General features: G+C 34.8%; 1 protein-coding gene across 2 annotated transcripts; it reads left to right on the top strand.

Annotated features, from left to right (window-relative positions):
• The first annotated feature begins 2,238 nt into the window (after nucleotides 1–2,238).
• LOC110107621 (translation machinery-associated protein 22) lies at nucleotides 2,239–25,624 on the top strand. Of its 2 annotated transcripts, XR_003701274.1 has the most exons (8): nucleotides 2,239–2,501; nucleotides 2,619–2,726; nucleotides 19,802–19,866; nucleotides 24,346–24,427; nucleotides 24,935–25,002; nucleotides 25,077–25,160; nucleotides 25,247–25,387; nucleotides 25,418–25,624. XR_003701274.1 is itself a non-coding variant. In XM_028696245.1 (7 exons), exons 1-7 carry the CDS (start codon nucleotides 2,354–2,356, stop codon nucleotides 25,301–25,303), a joined length of 612 nt encoding a protein of 203 aa, XP_028552078.1. In that variant the 5' UTR covers nucleotides 2,239–2,353; the 3' UTR covers nucleotides 25,304–25,388. The 2 variants fall into 2 exon arrangements, 1 of the variants encoding a protein (XP_028552078.1); XM_028696245.1 differs by lacking the exon at nucleotides 25,418–25,624 and having other exon boundaries at nucleotides 25,247–25,388.
• The last annotated feature ends 329 nt before the right edge of the window (nucleotides 25,625–25,953 follow it).

Genomic DNA, 25,953 nt, shown 5'->3' on the forward strand with positions numbered 1-25,953 from the left:
TGTCATCAAAAATTTATCTTGATCGGGCACGAATCTCGAGGCAAAAATCAAGTTGGAAACTTCAAAAATTAAATTCGAGATCATCTGAACTCCGATTTCAACAAACTTATAGTCGAACTGAGCGTCTCGAAAATACGAGCCCAACGACACCAAATTTAACTCGATTCGAGCCGAAATGGGTCCAAATAAAGGACCCGAAGCGCTTTTGGAAAGTTTGAACCAAATTTGAGTTACCAAACAACTTCTAAACATGACATGCTTATAGTCAAATTGAGCGGCTCGACGAGACAAATCCAATGAGCCCAAGATCATCAAATTATGATATCATTAAGACCTTCAAATATCTAACGAACGATTCAGAATCAAAGGATTCAATATCGACCGTCCATCCGAACCACTCCAGTTTTGCCCTTGATCCTCCTCCTATTTACGGGTCATGCCATCCTCAAAAAACTATAAATAGCCCCTCATTTCTCTTGAGAGGGGACCCAAGCAAGAGGAAGAGAAGAAGCAAGGAGAAGAAGGAAGAAAAGAATAGGAGGGAAGAAACTCCTCCTCGACCAGAAACTCCTCCTTGACCACTGTCGGAATTCCGCCCGACTTCCAAAGTGACGCCGAAATTCCGTCCGACCTTCAAGTGCCGTTGGAGTTTCAACCGAACTCCAAGTGACGCCAAATTTCTATCCAACGACCTTCAAGTGATGCTAACGTTCCACCCGAACTCCAAGTGACGTCGGAATTCCGCTCGACCTCCAAGTGACGCCGGAATTCCGCCCGACCTCCAAGTGACGCTGGAATTCTGCTCGACCTCCAAGTGACGCCAGAGTTTCACCCGAACTCTAAGTGACGCTGGAGTTCTTCCCGAATACCATCTAACGCCAGAGTTCTCCTCGGCCGCCAACTATCGTTGGACTTCTACCCGATGCCGGACCTCCGCTTGTCGCCAAGTTTCTACCTGACGACGGACTTCTGCCTGTTGTTAGACTTTCGTCGGACATCTATCTAATGCTAGATTTATGTTTATTGCTGGATTTCTACCTGGCGCCATTTTTTTGACCTTCGTCGTTAGACAACGGCCCTTATGACCTCCGTTGCCCGCCGACTACGGCCCTTCTGAATTATGTCGCCCACCGACTACGGTCCTTCTGACTTATGTCGCCCACTGACTACAGTCCTTCCGACCTCCGTCTCCCACCGACCACGGTCCTTCCGACTTACATTGCTCATCGACTACAGTCCTTCTGACTAAATTAACATGTCAACAATGACACTTTATATTTCCACCATGTACTTTATATAATGTACAACAAGCCAAGCCCTTCCTCATAAGGAAGGGCCTCATTTATAATCAACTACAAATAATAGTGGATTCATTCAAACTGGGCTAGGCCCCGTGGTTTTTTCCTAGTGAATGCTACACCCTCTCCCTTATTTGATTGTGTGCCAGATTTTCGTACAAAGTTAAGATGTTAAATTTTATATTTCTCTATTGCCATGAATACTCCAGGACACAGCAAGTATGATAGAATGTACAATAAATAATCTATCGAAAACAACTCCTATGCCACAAGGCTTTTCTAACTTCCATCATGGAATTCATTTTGTACAACTTATGTTTATTATATTATATCAATACTTTTCTCAATTACAAGAAATGATATCATATGTAACTAATAACAAACATTAGTGAAATCATTTAAGTTGGATTATATTCTATGTTTTACCCTTTTCCAAAAATTCACGTAAAAACTCTAGCATTTCTTACAATTCTTGTATTCCTATCTTCTCTATGTGTATACTGGATCTTTATATTAAGATGAGACATTAAACTATATATTTCTCTATTACCGTGAATATTTGACATGCAACTATACTAATCATTGATCTTGCTACATAATGCTATAAGGTAAAACTACTATTTGTATAACATGGCTATCCAAATATTAAACTAAATAATCTTAAATTAACAGTAATGTTACATAGTAAAAAAGCTTTTGTTTGAATTTAGTCCAAGTCTCTATCATCATTAAAAAAAAAAAATAACCTTCATTATTCTCCAAAATTATGATCAAATAATTTCCTTATATTTGACCCACTGGACTCATACCTAGAATTATCTATTAAGTTCTCTGCTTGCTGCAGGAGTAAAATTTTTTTTAACTAAAAACCCCCATTAAGGGTGTAATTGTAATTTACCCAGAAGGTTACCATCGGAGCATCATGAAAAGCTGGTCATCCGGTGTTGCAGCGTCGGCCTCTGTTCTGATTCTGGTTCCTCTTGCTCAGGCCAAAAACACGCTTCGCCGTTCTCTGCACAGACAACTAACGAGAGGAGAGTTTCGAAGCTCTTTCCATGGCAGAGAAGCCAGAGCCCGTGCGCGTTCTTTACTGTCAAATGTGCGGTTTGCCGGCGGAGTACTGCGAGTTCGGGCCGGACTTTGAGAAGTGCAAGCCCTGGCTCATCCAGAACGCGCCGGATCTCTATCCTGATCTACTCAAAGGTATCGGAAACCCTAGCTTCCAGTCAATTTAAGTCTTCGATCTTCCGTCGTTTTCTTTTTGCCATCCTTAACTGTTTTTTTTTTTTTTTGGTTAATCTCTTTTTATCCGGGGTTCAGAGGCTAACGATAAACAAGCGGAGAAGGTTGCAAATCAGTTGCAGGCTGTTGGGATTTCGAGCTCGGGCGATGGTGGAGGTGTTCGTGAGGGCCAGGCTGATTCTTCTGGTACTCAACTTATTTTATTCATGGTACAAGCGGTTCCTTTTTCTTAGTCAAAGATAGCATTTTGGTTGGCTTACATGGGGCTTTTGGGTGGCACAGACTTGTCGTAGTTATACTGTACTAGGGTTTTAACTTTTGTTTCAGTAAGAGGATGCAGTAATTCTTTTGTTGAAAGGATAGCCACTTACATGCTGCTCAAATATTGTGTTATCTGGAGAAACCAAAAGGATGAAGGGTTAATTTTGTTCATTAGGAGTTGGAAATCCCAAACTTTCCCTGCCCATTTGATAATATGGAAATCAATGCGCCTGCTTTTGGTAGAATGTATTGCTGCAGAAGTTGTGGGATCATTTAACACCGGCCTTTAAAAAAGAGGTTTCTGAACTTGATGTTGCTACCTTCAAGAGACATTTATAAAAAAAAATTGCCTAAATTGATATGCCGTCCCACCCTAAAAGTGATGGAAATAAGTAAGGGGGATTTTCATACACCTTGAGAAAAAAAATATTTTCAATAGCTACGCTGTTCAAAATTCATGTAGATTTCTTTTATTTTGTTTTGATATGCTTAATATGTATTGGGCAGTGCTGCTTTGCCAAGTAGGCAGTTCTTTATATTTGTCCTTTAGTAAAATCTTCTGGAATTGCTTTGGCTATTCAGATAACAAGCTATTATGCTTGGTCTGTCCCGCTGTGATGAGCATTTTATTTACACTTTAATTATATTGGATTCTTGAGGCTTTGGGGAAGGAAAGATGGAACTTGATGAAGGGGGAAAGCTGAAATAGAAATGCTCAATACAAATTTTGAAGAGATTGGGAATGATTTGAATTCTTTGAGTATTTTATTGATGATCTTGCACTTCTATTTATACACGAGAATACTCCATTATATAATGTAATTTCTACCTATTAAAAGTACTAGTTATATAATGATTATATGAAAATATTCCTAGGATACATCATACAAGTATTTAACCATGTTTATGTATCTGTGTCTATGAAAATAAAATAAGATATTCAATGGCTTGCTAGCATTTACTTCACCCAAACCCTATGAGGGATTTTCACCCAAAACCCACATTGATGTAGAACTAAATGAATGCACAGACGTTGTAAAATTGGAAATTACACATTTATGAGCAGAACCCTGAAAATTAATTAACGTTCAACGTGCTAAAAAAAGAATTAAGCCAATGAGATAGTGATTAGACTTCAACAATCAATTACATGATAATAGGAGAATCACAACATAATCAAGTCAAATAATTTCATGCTTAATGCGAGGTTACAAAGATAATCCCTCAATTAACAATTAGAGTAGTCACTACAAGACCTGCTCACACACGCTCTTAATATGGGCTTTGCGGATTAGTCTTCATAATGAAATGAAGCAATGATTGAGGAGTTAAAGATATAAGGTTAGGAAGAGAGTTTACCATCCTTTATTCCTGGTTCTCGTTCTAACATCTTATGGAATCTGGTCGTCGGATGTTCGAGGTTGCACCTTGAGACAAGTAAGCCTTGTATTCAACAATGGGTCAAAGCTTTGGGGCGAGTGTATGGAAGGGGGAAAACACTTGCTTGATATTTCTTGCCTAAGGGGAAAATAAACAAAAGAGAGTCATATTGGAGGATTTATGCCATGGAGGGACTTTATCCCGTTTGTGGTTATTTAAGAAGGGTATAACAACAAAATCTGAAATTAATTCCAACAATTAGGAGAAAATTGGAATTAATTTCTTGCTTAGATGGCTTGTGGAATTAAAGCAAGAATCAATTAGAATTGATTAGAATTTAATGGCTGCTGTAATTGGGGTGGTTGATTGGAGAGAATTAATTGGAAGGAGCACATAAGGAAGGAAATAAAGAGGGAAGAGTTGTGGTGGGGGATTGATTTGGGGACTTAATGGAGTTGCCAATCATAGCCCACTAGTTAAGGAAAGTAGATTTATGACAATTCTCCATTCAAAATTCAAATGGGTTGATTGGGGGGAAGTTTACTATCATGGTTCCTCCTTTTTTGGAAAGGAACTTCATATTTTAAGGGCTCTAATATTATGATGCTCTAAAATTTGAAAGTATTGAAGGATCAATTTGAAATTTGAAATTTTGGAGCCAAGGGATGGTCGGCGGTAATGAGGGAGGTGAGTCGGTGGTTAGGTGCCGGCCAAAGGGAGGGTCGACGACTATGGGGAGGGAGGGGGTTCAGTGGCTTGGGATCGACCAAGGGGAGAGCCAGCAGTTATGATGGAGGTGGGCGATTGGTTGGAGCTTTGGGGAAGATGAAGGTGGGGGTGAGATTGTGAGGAGAGGAGAAATCGGCGGTGGTGATAGGCCGTAAGCCCGGACGCTTCCTACAGCTGACAGATCTTGCTTGGTCCTCACCTAGGGGCTTCACATAAACTCTCACAAGATCTCTCAAAACTCACTAAGACACAAAGTGCAGGAATTTCATTCATCATCATCCCCCTCCCAAAGAGGAGGTGAGGTCTATAAATACACAAAATACAATAAAATATCAAATGACAAAAGTCCCCCCTGGGGTCATATAAGCCTACTCCTTCAAGTTAGGGTAAAAAGATAAAAAATACTTAATAAAAATCAAATACAAATAAATGCTCAGAAATAAAGTAGTTCAATCATAGCCGTAGATCTCCGGCCCCTTCTCTGATAAACTTTTCACGGTCGGATGTCCTCATCACACATATTCCTGATCGGATCACCAGCTTATAATCCCATGGATTGCCAAGCTGGCCACAAGGAAGAAATTATTCAACACTTAGAGCAGATACTTTTTATGTTTAACTTGGAGATGATATTATGGAACGTAGAGCTTGATAGTCCTTTAGTTAGGATATCAACCAACTGCCTGTGTGATTGGACCTATGGGATACTTATTAATTCCTTTTTAAAATTTTTTTGATGAAATGTAGATAGCTTTTTATGTGTGTGGATCAACCATCTTGAATTGGTTTGTGTGTGACATTAATAATTGATTGTTTACTGTTGTATCACTTCATAGTATCATTTCATTTTATTTCCATGTCATTTAGGATGATTTTGATCTATAATAGTTTACAGATTTCTTAAGCCAATTCTCAAAATTCTGTTTCAACACTCAATTTGGCGACTACTGATTGCTCCTTGCTTCTAGTATTAAATTTTGACCTAAGTCTAGTAACCAGGAGTGTATTTTATGTTTTTGAGGGATTCCAGCCAATCAATATTGATGTATGCTTCTAGGACCGTCTCTTTTATTTCTCTTAAATAATATTTCTTTTTCTAAGTTTTATTGAGGTGTTGAAGGGTTCTATGCACCATCTGTAGATGTGCCTCTTTAGGATTATGCATGAACTGGCTTATGAAACTTTTAATATAGGCAATGTTTGATCATGTGTTGGCAGGATGAATAAGCTTCTCATTCAATTTTTGATGCATTTCTTTGTAAATTTATGGGTTGTCGGTTGGCTCTCCAAGTTTATGGTATTAATTAATTGGAACTTTGATATGCTTCTTGATTGAATTAAAAAAGGATAGAACTCCTTTTGAGTAGGTGGAAACGTCTAAGGAAAGAAGAAGAGGAAAAAAGAGAAGGGGAAGAGGGTAAAGAAAATTTTATTTCTTAAACATTGATTACAGCAAGGGGGTTTATTTATAGGCTTAAACAAGTGAATAGAAAAGGGTCAACTGTCTAAAGATAATAATAATCAAGTTTACAATAATAACCTGGATGTTATTGGTTTGTTTCTAATAAAAACCATAGGTTGGTTCAACCCTTAGAATGCTCTCTGGATCGTCTGCACACTATTAGCTTTGAATTATTGTCTTGAGCTTGTTCTTTTGAGTTGTGGATCCATTTTTCTCATTATTTTTGTATTGTATTTGCATTCAAAAGAATGTAGTGGTGCTTAACACTTCCATCCCCAAAAAAACTAATCTTTGTTGTCAAGGTTGGGAGAGTTAAAAAATTCTCCCAAGTGGCGTCCTCTGGAGTAGAAAGTGTTCATTATAAAAGCATCTGTTTAAGAGGTTGTCCATGTTTGGTTATAATGTGGGTAGCGAGTATGGCATGAGGTAGGCCTAGTGGTTGGTTGTTATGACTAAGAAGAGGAAGAGGTGTAATGGTTGTGGGAGGAGTGCCAAAAAAAAGATTTGAGGACGGGGATATAGAAGACTAGATGAATCTTGCTTTTTGGAGGAAGAGCTAGTTGATATGCCACTAGATTGATAATTGATTGAACTTGAAAGGGGTCAAAATAACATTTAGCTAGTTTGGACTATGTACGGTTAACTACAGAATTTTGATGAAAATGTTGTAATTTTACCAAAACCTAATTTCCTATTGATAATTGTAAATCACGTCGATGATGAGCAACCATTAATTTCATTCTATGTTGGGCTTGCTGCATGTCAGTGTGGAGAATTTGTAAAAGAGTCGGTTGGTTAATAAGGAATCTAGAGTATTAATGTTTGGTGTGCTGTTAACATGTGAAGGTATTGAAGGTGGTAAATGTACATAGAGTGCTTGATATGGAAACATCTTAATAACTATGTGAAAAGAGGTATTATAAGAGAGTTTGTCCTGGAAAAGGCAGGTAGACCATAATTTGGGCGTGTTGGAAGTGTAGGCATGAAGGTATTGTTTCAAACATGTTTTTAGGACCTTGATTTGGACATCTATTTTTGGATGATAAGCAGTGCTATAGTGGAGTGTCGTACCACTTAAATTAAAAAGATGACATTAAATTTTCTTAAAAAATATTATCCCTATCTGAGACAATAAATTTTTGGAGACCATACAAAAGCACAACCATATTGGCAAATTGAGTGGCAACTTGGGAGGCTGAATATGTGGTGAGCAAGGGACCAAAATGGGTTTATTTGAAAAGACGATCAATAACAACTAGTATAGTAATGTAACCACTAGAATTTGGTAAACCCATTGTGAAATCCATAAACAAATTCTCCCAAACTTGATAAGGTACTGAAAAGGAGGCCAACATGTGCCATGTTTGAGGATTTGACTTCTTGACAAATGCGACACTGACGAACAAATTCAGCAACATCTTTATGTATGCCTTACTAGTAAAAATTTGCAGTGAGGCTTTTGATTGTTTTAAGTGTACCATTGTGACCTGCAAGAGGGGTGGACATAATCTTTACTAATGTAAATGCAATTTTTATAATATAAAAGATTGTCCCTGATTTGGTAATCTATTGTAGATAGTTCCCCTTTTGCCAATTATGATGTAATTTGAAGTATATACGCGGATGTGAGAGATTCCTATTTTAACTGCTGAAGCGGAGAAAAATATTGTAATTAATGAAAATAATAAAGCAAGAGAAGAGGTATAAAACTCCCTAGCATCAGGCATACAAGGTAAGGGGTCGGCAACAATATTAGATTTTCTGAGCTTATATTCAATGATGAAGTTGAAACCTAAAAGCTTATGAAGGTGAATATTGTTGATCAGGTTTTGTAAAATTTGATATTGTAGTTTCCTAAGGCTTTTTTGGTCGATGCGTGCGAATTATAAATTGATTACCCAATATATACTGAAGCCATTTGCAAACGACCTTAGTAATGGCGAAGAGTTCTTTTAAATAAGTGAAGGATTGAGACAAGTGTAGGCCTAATTTCTTAATAAAGCAATTGGAAGATTATTTTGCAATAAAAAACACTAATAGTAGTTTTAGAGGCATCTGTTTCTAATATAAAGGGTTTAGTGAAATCAGGTCGAGCTAACACAGGGTAGAAGTCATGGCTAGTTTAAAATTTTGAAAAGCGGTAGAGATAGTCGTGTCGCATTTAAAAATATATTTTATATGAAGATTGATTGATGGTGCAACAATGGAAGCATAGTTGGAAATACAATGGCGGTGGTAATCGGTTAACCCCAAAAAGGATCTTAAATATTTTAAGGAAGATGGAATAGGCCAGTTAATCATGTCTTCAATTTTCATTGGATCAGCTTTAAAATTACCATTGGTGACAATGTGGACAAGATATTCAATTGAAATTTGAAAATTTTGACATTTTGTTAATTTTAAAAAGAGATGATTATCTTGTAGGCATTTAAAAACTAGTTGGAGATGTCAACATGAAGAGATTGGGTAGAATTATAGATGAGAATATCATTAGAAAAGATTATGATGAACTTGCAAAAATAAGAATGAAAAATTTGATTTATTAAAGTCTAAATAATAGATGATGCATTTGTAAGGCCAAAAGACATTACTAAGAATTCATAATGATCGTTGTGTGTGCTAAAAGCTATTTTATGTATGTCTTTGGGGTGCATTTAGACTTGATGATAACTAGAATGGAGGTCAAATTTAGAAAAAAAAAAGTTGTACCATGTAATTTGTTCAATAACTTGTCAACTATAAGATTGGAAATTTATCTTTAATAGTTAAGGAATTGTGCGCGATAATTGATGTATAAATGCAAGTGTCATTAGGTTTCTTAACCAAGTCAAACATGACGGGAGAAAGGGCTATGACTATAACAAATATTGTCTGATTGTAATATGTCTTTAGCTACTTGTTGTATTGCATCTTTTTGAAAGCAAGGATATCAGTACGGACTAAAATTGATTGGTTTGGAAAGTGGAGAAAAAGTTTATATGGTGGTCAATAGGACGTGGAGGTGGTAGGCCTTGTGGAAGGTCAAATAAATATTCAAATTGTAGTAATAGATTGGCAATAAAATCAGGCAAAGTCTTAGTGATGGATGTAAATGCTTCGTCAAAGTTTTGGAAGGCTGAGTGTCATTAATGAAAAGATGAGAATGAAATATAAAAATTTATATCGGTAGAGAATGTGATATAAAGTACAAAATTGATGCAAAGATATGGGGTCAACAATTAATTGTGGTTCCCCTCGAAGAATGATGTTACGACTATGATCATCAAATTGCATGGTGTGGTCTCAGTAATATATAAAATTGAGCCTAATGATTTAGGTCATTGCATACGTAAGACAATATCAGCCCCATGTATAGACAGCATGAATAAATCTAAAATGATTCGATATCCTTGCATGTTTATTGAAACTTTAGAACATTTTGAATTGCAAAGAAGTAAATTTTTTTCTTTTTGTAACTCTACCACCTTCGAAGTTGATTTTCTTAGAGATCTCATTTCTTTAGTCGTTGCTTTTCTTTATTTTTTATTTTCAAAAACTTTTTTTGATAATTTTGGAATTTGATATCATTTATTTCAGTGAAAAAGTTGTGGGAAGAGGAAATATAAATTTGACTAAATATGCCTTATAGTACTCGAAATGATCAAATATACTTGCTGTTTTTCTTCGAGAAATATGCTTGAAAGTTTGTTTTAGACCAACATACCCCCACTTTTACTGTGGATTACTTATTTGAAGTATGAAGTGAATGAAATCAGTTCAAACTACTTTGTAATCAAACCTTAGTTTCAATCTCATTTAAATAACAGGCAAATCTTATTTTAACTATGTTTAAACCTTGTTCAAATCAAATTAGAAACTAATTTGGACGCTTGGTTCAAACTCGTTGTTTGAACTCTAGCTTGTACTAGGTTCTAGCTAGTTTGAACTTCTGGTTGAACTTTATTCGAACACGGTTTGGACGTGTTTTAACAAGGTTTGAATAAGGTTCGAAACAAATTCAAACCTATTCAAATAAGATATGATATTGTTAAAATAAGCTTAAAACGTAGTTATTGAGTACAAAGAATTAGTTGTTTTGATCCTTTGGAATTTAATTTATGCAACATATCATCATATTGACAAGCATTATATCATTGTATAACTAATCTGGAATTTAATTTAAGGAACATATCATTAGATTTTTTGAGTCGAGTGTCCTAAGAAGATGCATTTTAGAGCTCTTGGATCATGTTTAGTGTTTTGATGGACATAGACAACACTTTCAATTGTTCTATGCAGAAGCAATGGGTATTTTATATGTGAAAAAATTCAGTGAGGGCTCCAATAAATGTTTTCTTTTATAAAATTCTATTGTGAATACAGTTTGGCATATAAGATAGTTTTCCCTCAATAAATTTTTTAATAATCGTCTCAAAAAGTCAAACCCTAGTGATCTTAAGGAGATTATAATTTTTTTATTCGATCTAATTTTATTGCAGAGTATCAGTACAAGAAGAATCATGAATGATGTCTTTTTTTTGTAAAAAAAGAGGATAACACTGATTAAAATAGTCCTTTATATTATCATACTTAATACGTTTCATATTAGTGACAAATTAATGCTTGTTTTATGGAACTTGGGGAGGATTGTACTCACATCAAATTTATTTTTCGAAGTAAATGTTAGGTTCTTTGAGTAATTGTCTATGAAACTATCAAACAATTTGACACTATTAATATTTGTGATATGAGATGAACCACATACATCATTGAGGATTAGGCAAAAGGACATTGAGTTTTTTGAGTGACTTGGGGGATGTGGTACCATATGGTGTTTGGCTATTTTATATTATTACTCTTCAACTTTTATTTTATTGTATAATATGAAAAACATGAATTGTAATACACTAAAAGATGGATGACCCATTTGAATATGGTAGAGCCAAATTTTATTTCCTTCATGTTTTCAAATTTTTAGATAAATGAGATTGGGGTATGTGATTATTATAACTTGTGTCTCGATGGTAGAGTCCTTGTTTCTTTACACACCCAATCATCTTTCTCATGATTTGATCTTTAATAAACAATAGGTAAGATAAAACACTACAGTGCAATTTAGTTATGATGTTTTTTATTGAATAGATAATAGGTTCATAAATAATTTATATTCGGTGAAAATACATGACAATAGAAGGGATGTTGTGAGTTATATAGACCCCTTTCTGGCAATAACAATTTGGGCTCTATCAAATACCTTTATTTTATGGTTTATTGGTAAGGTTATAGGAAGAGAATTTACTTCATACCTCTCATGTGCTTTTGAAAATAATATGAGGTGGATACAGCTTCTCAGGCAGTGGATGTTTTTACTGTTTGCTGGCTGCGGTAAATTCAAGCAAGGAAAATAACAAGAGGTGAAGATGACCTTCTTTCCTTGCAACAAAATAGGTAGATGATAGGTGATAATGCTTAAGAACTTTTTTTCTTATAGCTCTGGTACCATTAAGAGTGGAGGAATGATTTGAATTCTATGTATTTCATTGAGGACCTTACAACTATTTGTATAGTAAAATTTTAGATTATACTAGGTAATTCTATCCATGTTAATTACTTTATATAGTGATTACATGATACTATTCCTAGGCCAGAATATAAAAGCAATTAATCATGTTTCTAAATCTGTATATATGAAAATAAAGAAAGATATTTTATAGCTTGCAAACATTTAGATCACCCAAATATTGAGAGGGATTTTTTCTTAAGGCCCGCGGATTACCATCTTAGACCACCATCTTCAATCCCATGGATTGCCAAGTTGGCTATAAGGAAGAAAGCGCCAACACTCAGCGATAGATATGGGTATATTTTTTGTCTTACTTGGAGGTGATATTTTCTAGAGCCTATGTGCATTCCCTACTGTCAAATGTGTAGTTTGCCAGAAAAGCACTGAGTTCGGGATTTGAGCAGTGCAAGCTCTGGTTCTCATCCAGAACAGGTCGGATCTCTACTCTTTACTCAAAGATATCAGAAACCCTAGTTTCCCACTCAATTGAAGTCTCCGATCTTCCATCGTTTTCCTTTGTGCTATCCTAATTGATTGATTTGTTTAATCTCTTTTAATCAGGGCTTTAGAACCTAACATTAGGCAAGCGGAGAAGGCTTCAGAGCAGCTGAAGGCTGTTGGGGTTCTGAGCATGAGCAGTGATGGAGGTGCACGTGAGGGCTAGGTGGATCCATATGGTACTTTATTCTCACCTTTTTTAGGCTAGATTGTTTGGATCATGTTTTAGATATCTTGGATCTATTGTTCAGAGTAATGATGAAATAGATGGGATATTATTAGTATAATTCAAGTTGAATGGTTGAAGTAGATGAATGCATTGGGCTTGTTGTGTGATAGAAAAGTCTCCCTCAATCTTAAGGAAAAATTTTATATGATGATGACCTACAATGCTTTATGGTGCTCATTAAAAGAGAAGCATGATATAAAGTGTTGCAGAGATGAGAATGCTTAGGTGGATGAGTGGCTTTACTCTTAGATACAGGATACAAAATGAGCATGTACATGAAAGGTTGGAGTGGCTCCAATGGAAGATAAGACTATAGAGAGTCGCCCCCTTAGATGGTTTGGTCACATAAAACGACGGCCTTCTGATGACCCGATTAGGAAAATAAATGTACTATATTTGATTTATGTTAACAATGATAGAGGTAGGCTTAAAAAGACTTGGTAAGAAAATATTAGAAATGACCTTTATTAGATTTAAATAAAAATTTGACTCTTAACATGACACAATGGAGAAAAAAAATTCATGTAGCTGGTCCCACATAGTGAGATAAAGGCTTGATGTTATTTTTTGTATTAGCAATTGGAGATCCCAAACTTTTATTCGTCCATAACCAGCTTTTGGTAGAATGTATAGAAGTTTTGTGGGAACATTTAAAAGCGAGCTTTTAGAAAGAGGTTTTTGAATCTTACGTTACTATCATCAGGATATATGTATAAAGAAATTTGTATTAACTTGTTATACAGACCCTAAACTATTTCTTCTGGACTATTTCTCGATAGTTATGTTGTTCAAAGTTTATTTAGATTTCTTTTATTTTGTTTTTATATGCTTAATATGTATTTGTTGTCGTGTCCCAAGCTCTAGATGAAAAAAATGGAGGGTTCGTTAGACAAACAATAGCCAATTCAGAACTTGTTGAATATTTGTGACATGAAACTTTTAATACTTAATACTAGGGTGTTTCTCAGAAGCAATGCACTTTAATACCTGAATATAATGAAAAGTGTGCAAAGGTCTGCATTGACACCCGAGTGTAGTATTAAATAAGCAAATGTTCCCATATCATGGATCATATATGTCAATGATGTAAAAAGGTGCGTGCCATGGCGCATGGCACGGTGCGCGCACATACAACGCTATTTGTGCGGCGTGGCATGACGAATTAAAATGGCGTGGGCTATTTGTGTCATGCATGGGGAATGACGCATGGCGCAAGGCCTAAATAGCATGCGCCATTTCATTAACATACTATAAATTATAAATTATAATTAAAATTTTTAAGGTTTATATATTAATATGACAATTAATTTTTATTTAATGAAATATCAAATTAATAAAATATTAAGAAAATTATATCTTGAAGCTTTTTATAGGATTCTTGAAATATATTAATGAAATTAATATATATTATAATTCATAAAAAGAAAAAGATTTTATGTATTTAAGAAACTAAATGGGTTAAAAAAAATGCTTAAAAAATTGATAGTTTAGGATTTAAACTATGTTATTCAGGTAAGAGTCGTATTATAAATATGTAGGTATAATTATAAATAAGAGTTTTAAGGATAGTATTATAGAACCTAATAAAATTATAGAGAGAATTATAACTTGTAAGATTGTTGATGTTAGGATTATTAATATTATTAGTACGTATGCTTCTCTAGTAGGATGGATATTTAAACTTAAAAATTTGAAATGATTTAGAAAAATTAATGCAAGGCATGCCTCTTGAAGAAAGTTTTTTTATTGGAAGAGATTTAAATAGATATGTTAGTAAAGTAATAAAAGGTTTTAAAAGCATTCATGGTAATTATAAATATATAGCGTTTAATGAAGTTGATAGGAATATATTAGATTTTGCACTAGCTTATGATTTTATAATTACTAAAATTTATTTTAGAAAAGGGAGGAGTATATCATCATTTATAAGAATGGACATAGTAAAATTCAAATTGATTATTTTTTATAAGAAAAATAGATTGTTTAGATTGCAAAAATTATAAAGTCATTTAGAGTGAGTTTATGTACCAAACATCATTTATTAGAGGTTTGGAATTTAAGTTGAAGAGATTAAACATGAAAATAATATAAAATATTATTCTAGGATTAGATGATGCATTTAAGGAATGCCAATAAAAATATTTTTGAGAGTAAAATTCAAGATTTCAAGATTTAAGTTGGTCATGAGAAAGTTTATGTTATGTTGGAAAACATAGTTAGTGATGTTAATAATGTTGCAAAGTATGTGCTTAAAGTATCAAAAGAAAAGTTTCTAATGATAAAAATAGTTGGTGGTAGAATCAAAATGTGTAAGAAAAGAAAAAAGAATAATAAGCTTTATTATAAAAATTGGTTTATGTATAAAAGCTTAGAAAATTGGGAAAGTTATAGAGGGACCTGTAGGGACTCTAAAATAGCAATATGTTATGCAAATAATTTAACTTTTAGTGATTTATAGAATAAATTATATACTAAGGAGGTCAAAAGATGTATATATAAGTTAGCCAAACAAAGAGATAAAATAAGTAAAAAGCTAGTTCAAGTGAAGTGCATTAAATATGAAAATTAAAAAGTGCTCTTCGTAGAAGGCAATATTCAGGTGTATGATATTTTTCGATAAGCTTTTCAATGAAGATTGTGAGAATAACATTGAATTTTGATCTTAAATGAAAATAGAGATTTTTCTTTTTATCATCGTTTTAGTAAAATCAAAGTTGGAGAGGCTTTAAAGAAAATGAAGTGTGGAAAGTAGTGAGACTTGATGATAATTCCAATAGATGTGTGTAAATGTTTAGGAGATAAATGTATTTCTTGGCTTACTAAACTTTTTAATATTATTTTGAAGGATAAAAATATGTCAGATGAGTGGAGGGGTGTGTTGGTTCCTATTTTTAAGAATAAAGGTGATGCACAAAAGTTTTTGAATTATAGAAGAATTAAGGCTTTGTTTGGGATGACTTTCTTACTGCTTCTTAAAATAACTTTCTAGTACAAAAAAATTTTAAGTAGTAAGAAAGCCGTTCCAAACGAAGCCTAAGTTAATATGTCTTACATCAAAAGTATGGAAGAGTACATGAGCATAGGTTACGATGTATACTAAATTACTAATGTTTCTCAAAATTAATTTTGATTCATGCTGGATAGATCTACTATGGAAGCTTTACATTTGTTGAGAGGTTTGCTAGAGGAGTATAGAGAGAGTAAGGAGGATTTTTATTTTATATTTATTAATTTAGAGAAAATATATGATAAAGTTCTAAGAGAAGTGCTTTGGAGAGTTCTAGAAAAGAAAGGAGTTGATAATTATTATATTCAAGTCAGTAAGGATATGCATGCAAGAGCTGCTATTTGTGTTTGATACGGCATCACAAAATTAGCTTGATCGGGCACGAATTTCGAGGCAAAAGCTAGTTGGAAACTTCAAAAATTAAATCCGGAAGCACCCGAACTTCGATTTCAGCGAGCTTACAGTCAAACTGAGCGTCTCGGAAATACGAACCCAACGACACCAAGTTCAACCCAATTCGAGCCCAAATGAGTCTGAATCAAGGACCCGAAGCGCTGTTGGAAGATTCAAACCGCAATTTGAGTTACCAAACGGTCTCCGATTTTAACGAGCTTATACTCGAATCGAGCGGCTCGACGAGACGAATCCAACGAGCCCAAGATCGCCGAATTCCGACATCATTAAGGCCTTCAAATATCCAACGAACGGTGCACGATCGAAGGGTTCAATATCGGCCATCCATTCAAACCACTCCCTATTTGCCCATGATCTCACACCTATTTACGAGCCATGCCACTCTAGAAAAACTATAAATAGAGCCCTCATTCTTCACAAAAGGAACTCAAGTGAAGAGAGAGAAGAAGAGGAGAAGAAGAAGGAAAAAGGGAAAAGGCGAATCCTCTCCTCCTCGACTACCGTCGGAGCTCTTCCCGCCGCCTCAATACGTCGAAACTCTGCCGGATTTTCGGGAAACGACGGGATTCTGCAAAACTTTGTAAATTTGCTTCAAGTTGTAATCTGATCGTCCCGATTTGTGGGACGAATCAGTTTCTTGTAATTTACAAAAACGCTAGTGGAATTTTACAACTGGGCGAGGCCCCGTGGTTTTTACCCTTTTTGGGTTTTCCACGTATAAATCCCGGTGTTCTTTCATTTTCTTGTTTGTGTGTTAAATATACGTGTAACGCTCGGACGCGAATTTACAAACTCTACCGCCGCGTATTTTCTAGCACGCAACAGTGTTTAAACACTAGGTGGTTTAACCGGGGATTTTTTTTTATTTCAGTTGGATTAAACCAAGGATCATCTTTAAGCCCATATATATTTTTTTGGGTCATGGATGTTCTTACTAGACATTTGTAAGAGGATGTACCTTAGTGTATGCTTTTTAATAATGATATTCTTCTTGTTGATAAGAGTAGAGAAGGAGTTGATAGAATACTTGATTTATGGAGGTCAATTTTAGAGTCTAAAATTTTTTGTTTGAGTAGATTTAAAACCTTATACATAGTGTAAATTTAGTAGTAAGAGATCTAGTTGTGAGATTGTGATTTTGGATGATTAAGTCATTAAAAGAAGTGCACGTTTTAGATATCTTTGGTCTATTTTTCAAAGTGATGGTGAAATTGATGCATATTATTAGTAGAATTCAAGTTGGATACTTGAAGTGGGCGAATGCCGTGGGCCTACTTTCTGAGACAAAAGTATCTCTCAAACTTAAGGAAAAATTTTATAAGATGGTGATGAGACCTATAATGCTTTATGGCTCAGAATGTGGGCCATTAAAAGAGATGCATAAAATTAAGCATTGCAGAGATGTGAATGCTCAGGTGGATGAGTGGTTTTACACTTAGAGATAGAATACAAACAAGTATATATTTGAAAAGGTTGGAGTAGCTCTAGTGGAAGATAAGATTAGAGAGAGTCGTCTTAAATGGTTTGGTCACATAAAACGTCGACCTTCTGATGTCCCGGTTAGAGGAGTATATGTATTAGATCTGACTTATATTAATAAAGATAACAGTAGACCTAAAAATATTTGCTAACATATATTCGACAGTGCTGCTTTGTAAAGTAGGCAGCCATTTATATTAGCGCTTCAGTAAAATCCTCTGGAACTGTTTTGGATATTTCGATAGGGTCTATCCCATTTGGATGAGCGTTTTATTCACTTTTTAATATCATGAATTCTTGAGTCTTTGGGGAAGACAAGATGGAACTTGATGAAGGGGGCAGCTGAGCTAGAAAATTTCAATATAAATTTTTGAGGATTAGCATTATTCTCACTGAAGTTTAACTTTTAGAAAATCATTCCCACTTTTAGAAATACCACATCTAAACCTAAATGTGAATCACTTTAGTTGCTGTATTTTTGGCATCTGATGCAATATTCATTGTTTATAATTGATTTTATAGAAGGGAAACTTGGATTTCAAGTTGCATCATGAATCATAAATGAGTTTATAGATAGCATAAATGCAATCAATGTATTTTGAGAGAAAAGTTTGCAGTCAACTGTGAAATAATCTTGTACCCAACTTTTAGGGGACATGATGATCAATTTTGCATTTGAAAAGATGTTTTTAATCTATATTACTATTAAAAATTTGCTTGAATTGCTTTCAAGCAACAATCTAGGGCATTCTTTTGTAATTTTGATCTAAACTGTTGATACTTTCCCTGGCACATCAATATGCAATTTAGCCAACTAATTAATCCCAACTGCATGTCGAACATTTCAGGGACTTTGTAGATGTAGGCATACTAATTCATATAATAACTAACCCAATGAATTTGTACTTTATATATATATATATATATCTAAGAGAGAGAGAGATATATATATTAAAAAATACATCAAAAACTTCAAGCTATGTTCTTGGTACATGTGCATTCTTGCTAGTTGAACTAAATTACAATAACATGTTTTGCACCTTGTTGTTTTGATCTACCAATTCTTTCAATTGCGTGTGATTTCTTTTTTTGAACAATTTTAGTGTAAAATTCATAAAATAAAATGCTTTAGGTGTACTGAATCCACCAATTATGTCGATGATATTAGCACTTTAGTTAATTTAAGCATGTCAGTTTTTAAGCCATGTTTTCCAAAATGGTGCTAATGGTGAAATTGTTTATTTGGGGCAGTTTTCCATCTAGGTGAACTTGCAATCTCATCTTTTTTATTTTTTTAATCTTTCTCGCATTGACTGAACCATTGAAACTTTTATTTCATATATGAGTGAAAATGATCTGCTCTAGGCATCTATAACTATGCTTTGTACGTGAAGGTTACTGGCTCAATTTTGTTTTTTATGGCTGGCTTGTTTGATAAACTACATCAACCGACATCTCCACTGCTACTTTCCTTCCCCTCTAGTGTTTGTTCCACCTCCTTGAGAGTTTCCTACCTCCTTTTCCTTCAACATCTCCTGCTCTTCTCCTCCATGCCAGTGGACCAGTCTCAAGCGTGAATTCAGGATTGACTGAAGTTTGCTGCTATCCTGCTTGACAAGTTGACTTCAAGGATTTCTTTTGCTCATCGCAGCTCATTGTTTTCCTTATTTGTTTTTAAAGTGAGTACTCAAAAGATTGGCATCATCTTGGTAGGCATATTTTTCATAATCTTATTCCAATTGATTTTTGAAAGATCTGATATCTTCAGGCTAAATGTTGTTTATCGCTTTTTCCATCTTTCAATGTCAATAATAATAATAAAAAAAAAGTATTTTCAAAAGAAAGAACTTGTTACATTTCATTCACTTTTTAAGGATCCAGTTTTCCTATTCTCTTCATTAAGCACTTTTTCGACTTCTAACTAACCATGCTTTTCCCAGCTTGCAAAATAACTATTTGGGGCTCATGGAGGATGTTAGAGTTATAAAAAAATTGGAGCTTTTCCCAGCTTCCAAAATAACTATTTGGGGTCCATGAAGGATTTCAGAGTTGTAAATAAAATTGGAGTTTTCCCAGCTTGCATCCTTTATTATATTTGAGTTAACTTTAAAGATGTCATCGGATGATTTGCATAACAAATTTGTCCAATTCGCATTCTGTTGTTTCTATTATATCTAAATGTACCGTTCTTTATCATGACAAAGCTTGGTTCTGTCTTATTGTCTCTGTTTTTTTTTTTTTCCTGTTTTGATAATGGCAGGAAGCAATGCAGCATCTAAGCCAGAAGAAGTAAAACGTCTTCCTGGCGGTAAGATAAAGAAAAAGGTAAGACTATAGATTCTGCTGCATTTGCTTGTTTATGAACTTGGAGTTGGTCACCTCTGAATCCATTTTAATACTCAAATTCCTTCTACCACTTTCAATGCAAGTCATACTTCCCTTAAACCAGAAGGCATATTGGTTGTTATGATATTTCTTGCATTTTAATTGCAGCTGATCAGCTGTATTTTAACCTCTGTTTAAACTTTTTAAATGTGTTCGAGTTAACCGCCAGCATTTGTTGCTTTATTTCCTTTTGAGCCTCAGAAATATTTTCTTTGAAGGACCTGTAGAAGCCTTCCGGTCAAATGTTACCCTTTGTGGCTTTGTAATTTGTTTGAAGAGAAATGTGCTCTTGAGAATGTCCTTATTTGCAGTTCATTTTATAAGGCTAATTGATGCATGACGTCTTAAGGTCTAGGGTTCAACATTAATATAGTCTGGAATGAGATGTGCAAGAAGACAATTTTTTTTGCAGCTTTCTAGCTTTTAATTTTGGCAAATATTAGTCTCTTTTGATTCAAAAATAAAAATTTGTTTAATTTGCTCCGTGTGATGCATTAATTTTTTCTAAAATAGAATTTTTTTAGGAAATCTAAGAACAAATGTAAAACTCCACTGCAACTAAGATTCACACAGAAAAAATTGTCGTGTAACTAACTTGTTCAAATCCTAAACACGCTCCCAAATCAATAAGTAAAAAGAAAAGAGAGAAAGATGAATGAGATCATCAAAGTGTTAATCCAGCCCTCATATTGGTACAAGAAGAGGTTGTCAAGACTTGTAATACATTTGAAGAATTTTCATCCATTAAGACACAAACATGGAGATGAATACATGTATTTTATTCAGCTATTCATTGAAAATTATATGCCTTTGGATTCGTATTTATTACTCAAGAAGATACAAAATCAGCAACTTATAATCCTCAAAGATCCAGACAAATACTAAAATTTCTGTTCATCAAAATGGTTTCTAGCAAGAAATGATATGTTTCCAATCTCAGTTTCAGCAAAACAGCAAACTTTCAATTTCCAAATACCCTTTCTAGCAATGTTAGATCTTTGCTACTGTAAAATGCTGCATAGATGGAATCTGCAGTAGCTTAACATCACCTGTAACTGAGCAGTGGAGATTTTAAATCAGTGGCATCCTCGAAACGAACAATATTCCTAAATCGAAGCACCGAATTTCAATAACAGTGCCAAAGTGGCCTTTCATGCATTCAGTACATAAACCAAACTGAAAAATAGGGGATACATCAAATCTCGTGAGCTAGCAATCTCACAACTAGGAACCCGTTAAGGCATTAAAACCTCTCAGTGGCATATTAGGAAATCAACAATATAGCTAATGTTGAATTCGAGTAGAGAATACCCCAGCTTATAACCAAATTAAATGTTCAAGAACAACAAGGCCCAAATGCCAGTGTCAGAAGGCAAAATTCAATCGGTAGCTTTAATTAGTAATCAAGTGGCTCGATGAACTTTGAAAAATGATCACAAGTAGGGGTGTCAGTATTTGACACGACCTGAAAACCTGACCCGAACCCGTCATAGAGATTTTGAGTCAGGTAGACATTAGTTTTTTTGACCAGTTTCAAAAATCGGGTTGGGTTTGGGTTGACTTGGAAACCTGGGAATAAACCGAATTGACTCGTTGCAAGTGCGACCGAGCTGCCCCATGACTGCAGCTGACCGTGTGACCGAGCTGTTTGCATGACCGAACTATCCCCGTGACTGCCGTTAACCAATCGCTGCCCGAGGCCAATCATGCTTTGCAAGACTCGTGACTTGCGCGTCGCCTGCCCGCCGCGCTGCGGCGCTAACCCACCTGCCCCCTGCGTCGTGTCCCCTTCTGGCACCGGCTGCCGGCAAGTCGCTGCTGTCGAGCAGAAGCTGTTGGCATTGCCGTCTCCGTGGGTCTGGTCGGGTCGGGTTAACCCGAACCCGAAGTAGGCTGATTCAGATCCGAAAAAATGACCCGTTTGCAAAAATAGATCGGGTTCAGGTTGACCCGAGCAGTGTCAGGTCAATTCTGGGTTTGATCCGAACCCGACCCGTGACTCGAAATTGAGACCCCTAATCACAAGTATAGCAGCAGGAAAAGAAAACACAGGACGCAACAGGAATAGACAGCAGAACAAAACAAAGAACCAATGGCTTCCATAGAGAACCAAATTATAGAAGAAACCACAAGTAGTTCTCAGTAAGGCATCATCATATATTTTCGAAGTTAGAAAAACTAAGAAAATAAAATAAACTAAAATAAATGTTGCTGAAACAATCAACTTGCTCGTCTCAGCACACAATTTTTTTATTACAGACAAGTATAGACTTTCAAATTTACATCAATAATTTCTTAAAGCAAATGTATGTACTGACTCTTGTTGTTTAAGCTGACTATTATCTCTCAGCTGATTGATGTGTTGCAGTTAATATTTCTTTCACTTGTTGTTCAATGACGCACTTTTCAAGGAATTTGTTCTCTCATATGTTTTTCTGCTTAAGAGGTCTTGTTTGGTTTGATGTGATGAGCATGTGAACTTTTGGAGGTAACACATTGAGCTTAAATAGAGAAGTGTGTTAAGAGTAATGATGATAAGAGAAATATGTTGGATACTTCTATATAAATTATTGAGACCAACTATACTACATGAATTGGGCTTCAGAAAAGTCAATGACAACAAAGTTGAGTGTGGTAGAAATAAGAAATGTAAAAGTGTGGTGAAAGTAGGAAAGATGAATTAATAAATGATTATGTTTTAGATGATGTGACTTGAGAGTAAGACATTGATATTAAGGTAGTCGAAATTTAATTTTGGTGGTTTGGGCATGTAGAGCTGATGGTAGAAAATGAATGATAGAGTTATTGTAAAATGCTTGAAATGAAAGACATATCAAAGGCTACATTAGTAAATTTAAAAATAAAAAGTCCAAAATTAATTAAACATTTCATATAGGATGTGGACTCTAACTAGAGGTTTGTTCGATTTGTCGGGCAATGTTTATTGCAATGTTTCTTGTGAAATTAATTCTAGAAAGAAAAATGATATACTAGTAAGTCTAGAATGAACAATTAACTAATTTTTTCTGTTAGAGAAAAAAAGAAAAACATTTGAAAAAGATGTCATTTTTCCACTTTTCTGATAGCGTAACCTCATTTCTAGCTACATAAATTTGCAGTATTCTACTGAAAAACCCATCTTATGATGCACCGACACTTCTCCTCAAAGAGGCGTGCAGTGTCTGATACCGTATCCGACACGATACTCGTCCGACACTCCTCCAACATGTGTTAGACACGCCGAAAACATGTCCGATTAAAAAATATTAAATACAAATTGGACACACGTATCTTAAATATTTTATGAAATTTTTTAAATATAATTTCTTGTATTTGCCAGGATTTAAACTAAATTTCTTATTTCCTATCCACAACAAATCAACGTCCGCACTTAATACCCAATCATCGAATATTCTCATTTTCATTTATTTTTGGCAGTGAAGGTATTTTCATCTCTTCTCTCGGTGACTGATAAACGACATCAACGCCTGACTCCCGGCATCCTAATATTAATCGTTTTACGCACAAATTATAGTTAAATGACTTATTATTTTCAAATTATTTTTAAAATTATACTTGTTGAATTTTATACACTATTTTTTAAATATAAAAACTATAATTCCATGTCCAACCCGTGTCCATATTTTCAATAACGGATGTGTTCTGTGTATGTGTCGTCTCGTATCCGTGCCGCCGTGTCCGTGTCTGTGCATCATAGAACCCATCTAAAGAATTGCTCCACATTGAAAAGGAACTATCTACGGTTTGGTCAGAAGGCCACAATTGGTTTAGCTTGATAAAAAGCACTGCATCATGCGGACAATTAAATGACAATAAGAAGTTGAAAGAACCGCCACTTTGACATTAGCTTCACCTTTGGCTTTGTATTCCATGTCTTTAAAATGATCTTACCGACTAGTCTGGATGCACCAATGTAAATCTGCATCTTTGCTTCATTCAGTTACGAGCATATCTACCAATCCTGCCACCTGGTAGTAAAATATAGCAGTACTATAACAGCACTTTTTTGTTTTACCTAAATCTCATCTGTCGTGTGATTTGCTTTCTTCAATTTATACTCAAGATCTGACGTGTTCTTTGCGCATATCTTCTATATTTTCCATTTTCCGGGAAGATTTAGGCTTCGAGTGGGATGTCTTTTTTATTGAGTCTTAAAGCAGCTTTTTAATATAAAATTTAATTTTTTACTTAAAAACTGTGTTAAGAAGCAGCAAAAAAACCGTCCCAAATGAAGCCTTAAGCTGCCCTATCCACTTCTTTTTATGTATATAGTGAATTTGTTGATGATTAGGTTTATGATATTGAGCAGGTGTAAGTGTGAAGTATTGCAATTGCTTCTATAATTTATTGTTAACTGTGATTCAAACTAGAACGGCTGTAACGATTTCTTCTTTCCAGGACAAGCAAGAAGTTGTCATTGAAAAGATTGTTCGGAATAAGCGCAAGAGTATAACTGTGGTGAAAGGCTTGGATCTATTTGGTGAGTGTTCTATGCTCATTCTTAACCTTTTTTTTTTTGAAACCCATCCATTGAACTGGTTTGGCTAGTTGGCCATAGATTGACTGATCTAATCAAAGGTTTATGAATAATGGCATTATAACTATACTACATATGTAAATATGCAAATATGTTAATTGTGTATTTAAACACTCTAAAATCTTAAATGTTTAATAATAATATCTTCCTAACTATATATTTAAACATTATAAGACCCTAAACATTGCTTGTGTTAGATTTAGTTCTTTGCTATTACCGGCGGAGATGCAACTCTGTTTGACCAACTAATTAACGTCACAATTTTTTGCCAATTTCGACTGGTTTAATTGGGTTGATAAGCATTCTGTAATTTCAATCAAGTCAAGCTGATCTGACAACCAATTCCTGGTTTAACCAGTTTGGTTTGAGCAACTAATTCTTAGCTTATTTGGAAGATTTGCCTTCTGAAATCTCTGGTGTAACCTTTCAAACTTCTCTTTGGTCAAATAGGTGTTAAATTAAGTGATGCATCGAAGAAACTTGGAAAGAAGTTTGCAACAGGAGCATCTATTGTTAAGGTAAACTTCCTTACGTTGTGGTTTTGCTATTATCTAAGCTTACAAAAAATAAAAATCTGGATGTTGGTTTGAAGGGTCCAACTGAGAAGGAACAAATTGATGTCCAAGGGGATATTTCATATGATATAGTAGAATTCATCACAGAAACTTGGCGAGAGGTGATTTATCATTCCTTGAATAACAAGCATAACATAGAAGAGAATTTGAATTTTCTACACCAGTCTTCTCCTTCTCTATGTATCAGGTGCCAGAGTCTGCAATTTTCTTCATTGAAGACGGAAGGAAGGTTCCTGCTGCTTGATCTGTCACCGCTGGAATCTAACTACAAGGTAGAATACTGCTCCAGAAAATATCCTAATCCACTCCCAAAAAAAAAAAAAAAAAAATGTTCCTGTAAAAAAAAAAAAAAAAAAAACTGTTCCTGTGCTAAAATTTATAATATCATATGCAGAGTTGTATGATTTTGTGCTTTGTAACGTGCTTTTTTGGTATTTCATGTTGCACCAAACAGCCAGAAATTAGTAGTTTTTTTTTTGTGAAGAAGTTATTTATGTACTTTATTTAGCTCCAGATTTGTATTCAACTGATCTAAATATGAGTTGCAGAATTCCTTTTGAGTTTATTTTGCTTTACCATGATTTTTTTCTTGTGAGGGGCAATTCGTCCAAAATATACTATGCATGATCAGGCTTTTGCTTTCGGAGCTCCCCTTTAACAGTTTTTGGTGGAGACGAGACGTAGAATGTTGTTCGGAGATCAATTTAAATGTCCCACATTAGCAGTATCGAGTAAGAGGTGACGAGACGCGTTAATCATTTTTCTTTTGGTGGCGGTGGGAGAATAGCAAAAGGCCAACGGTGGGATAAAAGTTCTTGAGCTAATTTTAGTCGTTGGATTTATGTTAGGAAAGTTAGTTAAAATTTTAATAGGTTATATTTATCTCATAATAAA

This window comes from Dendrobium catenatum, unplaced genomic scaffold (assembly GCF_001605985.2).
Source record: "Dendrobium catenatum unplaced genomic scaffold, ASM160598v2 fragScaff_scaffold_722, whole genome shotgun sequence".
NCBI lineage: Eukaryota > Viridiplantae > Streptophyta > Magnoliopsida > Asparagales > Orchidaceae > Dendrobium > Dendrobium catenatum.

Excerpts from the sequence above, each read along its gene's own strand:
- LOC110107621 (XM_028696245.1), top strand. The coding sequence starts at position 2,354 with ATGGCAGAGAAGCCAGAGCCCGTGCGCGTTCTTTACTGTCAAATGTGC. Across the intron at positions 2,502-2,618 it reads CTATCCTGATCTACTCAAAG|AGGCTAACGATAAACAAGCG; the intron begins GTATCGGAAACC and ends TCCGGGGTTCAG. Across the intron at positions 25,161-25,246 it reads TCACAGAAACTTGGCGAGAG|GTGCCAGAGTCTGCAATTTT; the intron begins GTGATTTATCAT and ends TCTATGTATCAG.